At 34.0% G+C, this 7,500-nt stretch overlaps 1 protein-coding gene across 1 annotated transcript in view; it reads left to right on the top strand.

The window, feature by feature from the left end:
* The first annotated feature begins 7,030 nt into the window (after nt 1-7,030).
* The window catches only part of LOC137637222 (uncharacterized), a 2,335-nt gene continuing 1,865 nt past the window's right edge, over nt 7,031-7,500 (top strand). Inside the window, exon 1 of the mRNA XM_068369485.1 lies at nt 7,031-7,121. Coding sequence (XP_068225586.1) covers nt 7,110-7,121 — 12 coding nt within the window. The 5' untranslated portion in view covers nt 7,031-7,109. The remainder of the gene's footprint in view (nt 7,122-7,500) is intronic.

The following is a 7,500-nucleotide window of genomic DNA, read 5'->3' as shown; positions in this document are numbered from 1 at the left end:
GGATGTTGATAATCTTTGCAAATGAATGAAAAGAGACAAAATATACCTATAACAAGAAGAGCCAATGTTCATTTATTATAAATACGTGAAGTTTGGGTGTTGCATTAAGCTAGAATATATGACAAATATTTGTCAACATTTATTTTCATTAGTACGAATATTGATTGCGATGGCATAGAGTTGAAGATGATTCTTTAGAGAGACTGAAAAGTAAGCATACATGATTATAATGTCCCCGAGATTAATAAGAATATGAATGAAGTTTACTCTATGCAAAAGTTTGTTTCAAAGTAAGGGGTTTCTTCTGCAACGATTGTAAAGTCAGTTCAAGCCATTGCCAATAAATCACAAGAAAGATTTTCATTTTTTTTACATTTTTTATTCGATTGAAAGGTTAACACAGAGGAAAGGTTATTGGATGTCAAGAAAGGTTAATCGAGATTTATTTTCAAAGTATTAAATGTGTTTCTCTAATACACTATGTTCGATAGAAATGGGAATAAATGTTAGGCTGGTCTAAACAGCCAGATTTTTATCCTTATTTCTATCGGCCATAGGTTCGAGTCCTTGGCAGGGAAGAAATAATCATCATTAAAAAAATTTCCCTAAGGGTTTGAGATTTCAAGGCAGAGTGAATTCGATATTAAGGGGTATTTGTAACTTATTTGAAAAAAAGGATAAACTGTGTATATATATATATATATATATATATATACATATATATATATATATATATATATATATATATATATATATATATATGTGTGTGTGTGTGTGCTTGTGTGTGTGCATTTATGTATGTATCTATATGAAGTGTGGGACAGAGGTAGATAGAGAACGCTGGCAAGAAACATCGACCCCACATGAAAGTGGAAAAAGATGCAGACTAAAGCCAGGCTGACACTTGCACGAATTTGTGGCACGCATTATCACGACTCAAGTCGTGAACTGGCGTGAAATCGTCGTGAACTGGCGTGAAGTGTTCGTAAATCCGTCGTGACATCGTGGCATGTCGTGACGAAAATTTTGAAATGTTCAAAATTTTGGTCACGACAAAATTTCGTGACCGGGTCGTGAACTATGCGCGAACTGTTCGTGAACTCGTCGGGACGATACGGGAAGTGCGCAAACTATGCGCAAACTATGCGTGAACTCGTCGTGCCAGTTCTTGTTAATGTGGACAGGTCAGCTGTGATTCTGAGGTTATTTTTTTTTTCTTTTTATCTTCCAGTTCGTGCCACAAAATGTCACGACTTGCCACGAGAAATTCGTGGCAAAAAGTAGTGCAAGTGTCAGGATACCTAAAGAAGAAGAAGAAGTATATATATATATATATATATATATATATATATATATATATATATATATATATATATATATATATATATATATATATTTTGAATATGTATCACTAACACGGGTGATTTTAATCAATGTAAATATCAACCGCAATAGCATTTAATTTCGAATTCTACCTTTGCGAATGTATACCCACGGGAACTTCCTTTATAATAAATGCTCCTGGTTGTATGGACAATTCTACCAATAGCACTCTCAAGAGATATATAAGCTTATTTCAAGTCCATTGAATATAATACCTGTCGAACTTTAACCTCCCCCCCCCCAAAAAAAAAAACCTCCTATGCCCCTGATATTTTTATGCAATATTGTAATCCAATCTATTACCAAATCATCTCCCTTATTTTCCTAATTTTTCCTTTATGTGAGTGTAATTTCGCCTATTTTTTTTTTCTTTTCATAAGTCGATTTTTATATCTACATTAAACTACATTCCTTGATCTTTCTTTCATACGGGCAACTCCATGACACAAAAATGCATGAAATAATAATGAGAATCTTCAATGATTCAATGATTAACTTGATACTTATGACTGAGATGGCTAAACTTCACACAATAGCTGATAGCATGTGTCTCGGCATGTCTATGTATAAGAATATCTACGTTAAATAAATGGAATTAAATAGCGAATTAAATGAAGAGACGCAATTTGGAGGATTTAGGTTATATGTGATTGATTGATTGATTGACTGATTGATTATCTGTTATCTGGCATCCTGACGTCAGGTTATATGTGAAGAGGAGGACGTTGGTAATCAATGAAAATCATAAGACTAGAATGAATGAACTGGAAAGAGAGAGAGAGAGAGAGAGAGAGAGAGAGAGAGAGAGAGAGAGAGAGAGAGAGAGAGAGAGACTTTATTATGAAAAATAGGATATTAACAAGCCCAGTGAGTCAATATGGACTCTTAAAAACTGGCCCCTTAAAATTGGGAAGAAAAAATATCTATAATAATGCTAACACATAGATAAAATAAAATATATAGTAATTTCATTAATTAGAAATAATAAACAAATTGAGGTAAAATCTGCTATTGATAGAAATTTAAATCTTATCAATAAAACCTATGCTTCTTGAAAAAGTTATAATCTTAATAGGTCAATAAAACTTATCTCCACCAAAACTTATATCCAGAGAGAGAGAGAGAGAGAGAGAGAGAGAGAGAGAGAGAGAGAGAGAGAGAGAGAGAGAGAGAGAGAGAGAAATGAAGTGCATAAAAGTAATTCATATAAATATTTATAATGTAGAAAAAGGAAAAATATGAATAAGAGTCTCAATGAGGACAAGTTGTTTTAGAAGCAATTGTTTGAATAGACCGTAAGTTTAATGAATAGTTATTGATTTCGGAATAAATGATACACATGGAAAAAAGGTTGCAAGATGTGAATGTAGATGGCGTTCGTATATTGTGGGCTTCTTAAAGAGAAGCAGAGTTCAATCATGCAAATTTTGAAATGATCGGGGAAAAGATAAAACAATTTGTGGAAGTTGATATTGACGATGTTAGAAAAACTATAAAGAAATTGAAAAATGGAAAGACTCAAGGAGTATGTTGGGTTAAAAGTGAGATGCTGCTGAACAGTTGTCATATCATAGATGATTTGGTTGACAAAGGTTTTTAAGGTATATCTGGATGTGGGAAAAGTCTCAAACAGAGAGGGAAAATGGAAAATTATATTCTATAATATTATTATACTCTACACTATACATAAGCCATCGATGCTGGTTAAAGTGATTGAAAGCATTTAATGAAAATATTTTTATATTAAATAGGAGTAGGGGAAAAGTAAAATGGGTAAATGGAAACCAAGAAGATTGAGAGAGTAATATTATTACGGTTGATGGATGAATAAAACTTAATACATAACTAGCTGGGACTGAATGTGATGGACAAGGGTAAGATGAGAAAAATATGCTTCTAAAAATATAGAGAGAAACATAATTAAAATGTTGCTTGCATTATTTAGAGAACCGAAGTTTAATGCTGTTGAAAACAGCAACGAATATTTTGTGTGATGTGTTTAGTGTAAATTGAGCTGTTACGTTAGATTTTTGTGATACGTAGAAAAAGTAGTACAACATTTGACGTAACAGAAAAAAAAAGTGGATGACAATAGTTTGAAGTAAAACGTGTGTAGAAATTCTTCATTTTTGAAATGCTGGTCTTCTAGTATATGGTTTGAACTGAATCGATATAATTGAATTTTCTATGACAAATGATAAAAGACGTAAAATTTTGAAGTTACATTCATAATTAATAAAAACATCCGATTTCTCATTGCCAATCGGTACTAATATGCTTTATATAAGGCCCAAAAGAAAAATATAGCTGAGGAAAAATAAGACTTTCATATGTTTCACTGTAATCAACTGCACACATAATCATTTCAAACTCCGTTTTATAAAAATAAAATTAACTATATTAATTAGGTGAAAAATAGTAAAAAAGATATTTTTTGGCAAACCTAAAGATCTAAAGCACTATTAATCCCTCTGTTCTATGCCTATATATACATACACACGCCTTTATAGTATATATATATATATATATATATATATATATATATATATATATATATATATATATATATATATATATATACACGTCAGTTTTTGGCTAACCTGCCGTTTATGATTATTTATCCGCAAGAAGTTAATTTTTTAGAATGCGATTTATTGAGGCAACTAAACACAAACATTTCGTAAAGAAAATGATCTATCTTTTTATTTAAAAAATAAAGTAAGAGAATATGCCGATTAATTTGAGGGGAGATAAAAAAAACAATAATAGGCAGAATAGAACGATATAGTTTAGAGAAAGGTGTGCGATAGTAGTGTTGCAATCTCTCCTAACCCTGCGAGTGCATGCCAGCATTCTGGTGCTAATCAATGGGGTATCTTGCCTCCTCGTCAAAAAGAGGATGCTGTGGACACTAGTAGCACAAACTAATTTCAATGGGAGTGATGAAAAAATACTTCTCAATATATCTTACGCCTGCTCTATTATGTCGGTTCCATACATTCAAGTCTTGAGTAGCTTGAAAGTTACTACGAAGTGGGTGTTGACTGAAAAAAAAGGCTGATTCACATTGTTAAAGTTAAAGTTAAAGTTGCGGGTTTTAGGTCTCCACAGAGACGATTTACATCGTCCTCATCGGGCGACCATTAGCCAGCAGGGACTATCACTAGTCCCCTCTAAACCCCCCCCCCCCCCCCCCCACAAAGGCGCCACCCTGGGGGAACCCCCGGTAGAAGGTCTCAGGGTATTCGCGTCCCTGGCGGTTTATGTTTAGTCCCTTTCGTTTGTAAATTACTATTACATAGAAACTAAAGGAGATGTTTACACCAAGGTATATAGAATTATTGGTTTACATTATGCGGTTCGGTATTCGTTCGTCTTTCGTGCAGCTTTCGTTCATACGACTCGGATATGTTTGGAAGAAATCTCTGACGTAAGAAACGTATACTCAGAGTCAATACTCTGCGTATACGTACGAAAGGTATATGTAATTGTATGTATCCTACCGCTCTGTGTGAAAAGAGATACGTATTGTGTTTGGTGCAGGACTGATTAAAGACACTTTAACTAACGTGACTAATTGTCGGCTACTTAACCAATAATGAATGATGAGAGTTGACAGAAATTTAATGTATAAGAAATAATATTTTACTCTCTCTCTCTCTCTCTCTCTCTCTCTCTCTCTCTCTCTCTCTCTCTCTCTCTCTGTTATTATTATTATTATTATTATTATTATTATTATTATTATTATTATTATTATTATTATTATTATTATTATTTGAGTAATCTTCTTTGTCTGCATCCTTTCCCACTTTTATGTGGGGTGTATGTTTCTGGCCAGCGTTCTCCATCTGCCTCTGTCCCACACTTCCTCACAGGTTAATCCCTTGGATCGAAGGTCATCCCTGATACAGTCCATCCACCTTCGCTTCGGTCTCCCTCTCCTCCTCCTTCTCTGTACCTCCATTTCCACCACTCTCTTCCCAATAGGCTATACTATTCATCTCTTCTTTTTATTTGTATAATAAAATTTTAAATGAATAGTAATTTTCTATACTAAATTTTCTATTGCATAACATAATGAGTTTAATAATATCACCCTGGAAAACAACAGCATTCTTAAGTACTGGTAAGACTTTAACCGACTTTAAGGTGCTACTATAGCGTGAGGTCTACCGCCATATGTCGCCTACCCAGGCGGAGGGTGAGGTCCACCACGCGACAAGCTTGGACCTTCCGCAACCTAAATGCCATGGGGTAACAGCATTCTACAGTGAACCACCAGCAATATTATGTGGATCCAGCGACAGGAGCACACACACAGGCAATTGAGCGATTGTGGTTGGACGCTAAAACGATGATTCTGAAGAGATTAATGCGAGGTGTTGGTCGTCAGCTGTTCCAGTCTCATCTTTATTTTTGCTGGAAGGTGATGAGAAAAAATTCCAATGATCTATCTGTGTTTTTCTTAGAAGATGTACGAAGTGTGTACCGCTAGGATAAATGTATGGAAATATATGATAACATGTTTATTTTTACCTTTATTCCTTTTTTTAATGTAATTAGAAATCCAATTATCTATTTAAGTCATTTCTAAGATATGTTTAAATGAAATGTTTATTGCTTAAACAAATGTATGAAATGTGTTTTATCTATGAGGGACGAATAATTTAGCAGTAGACCGATAACATGTTTATTTTTACCTTTATTCTTTTTTTTAATGTAATTAGAAATCCAATTATCTATTTAACTCATTTCTAAGATATGTTTAAATTAAGTGTTTATTGTTTTGTATCGCTAGAATAAATATGGAAATATATGATAACATGTTTAATTTTACCTTTATTAATTTTTTTTTCAATGTAATTAAAATTCCAATGATCATTTTAAGACATTTCTAAAATATGTTTAAATTGAGTGTTTATTGCTTAAACAAATGTATGAAATGTGTCTTATCTATGAGGGACGAATAATTCAGCGGTAGACCTCACGCTATACTGTAGTGCTAACGGGAGGTAGACCTCACGCTATAGTGTGGTAGACCTCACGCTATAGTACCACCGACTTAATTCATCGTCAAGTAATTATTTACAGATATTCCAGTACTCTCCCTCCATCTTCCTCTTCATTTGGCCCTTTCGTCATCTATAGGTTATGTTATTGCAGCGAGCTCATTTAGAGTAATTTGTTTTTGCCGCCATATCGCAGCAACAGCTGTATACAGATTGAACGTATCCGAAACGTATAGTGGGAACACACTGACATGTTGCTGGAATGTAAACGAATCGTATCCGCACGAAAACGAACCGTATAGTGTGAATCGGCGCTAAACCAGTCTAGGCGTTGGCCCACCTCTCATATGAGGGGGTCATACAAGTTTTTTTACTGCCTGAAATTTCGCTCCATCGCTTATTTCCTGATTTTTTTTTCCTCAAGATAATGCTACCATTTACGTGTTTAGAAATATACAATAGTGTTGCCTCTCATAGTTAATATCACCAGAAATTCACTAAGCATAAGTGAATGTATACATGCAATGTCAATTCGTATAATAAAGTTTTAGACTCCTTCATGTTTCTAGGGGAGTTGGTTTGGGGCAGGAGGAGGATTAGAAGGGCGTGGCCACAGAGAAGGAGATGTGCTAGTATATAAGGATTGCAAGATCATCTTCGAGGCATCACAAGGTCTCCTCTTCTCTGCAACTGGACGTTGGCTCAACTCCTCTTATCATGAAGACTTTTGTAAGTACTCATTGAAGTTTTGGTTTTATGCTTCATTTTTCAAGTTAGAATAGAAAGGACAAATTATGAAATCAAAGGTTAACTTTTAGACGTCGGGATATAACTTAGTCTTAGACTATACGACATGCAAAAATCCACTCAAGAATATTATGAATAATTTACTATACGACACTTCACGAATACATTTTTTAATTTTAATTTTTCAGCATAATTACCCGTTTTCACAGTTTATATATTACATTGAATGCCTGGAGCTAAATGATGAAAACTTGTGAACGATTTTTTATGTGCATCGCAAGATGAATTGGAAAACCAAATGCATTACTTTATGCAAAACACTCACTCGTTCATACCCAGGAACACTTGCACGTACAAATAT

The sequence above is a fragment of the Palaemon carinicauda genome, unplaced genomic scaffold, assembly GCF_036898095.1.
Source record: "Palaemon carinicauda isolate YSFRI2023 unplaced genomic scaffold, ASM3689809v2 scaffold59, whole genome shotgun sequence".
Lineage (NCBI taxonomy): Eukaryota > Metazoa > Arthropoda > Malacostraca > Decapoda > Palaemonidae > Palaemon > Palaemon carinicauda.
The sequence above is the reverse complement of the archived record's forward strand: the minus strand, read 5'-3'. Positions and strand labels throughout refer to the sequence as shown.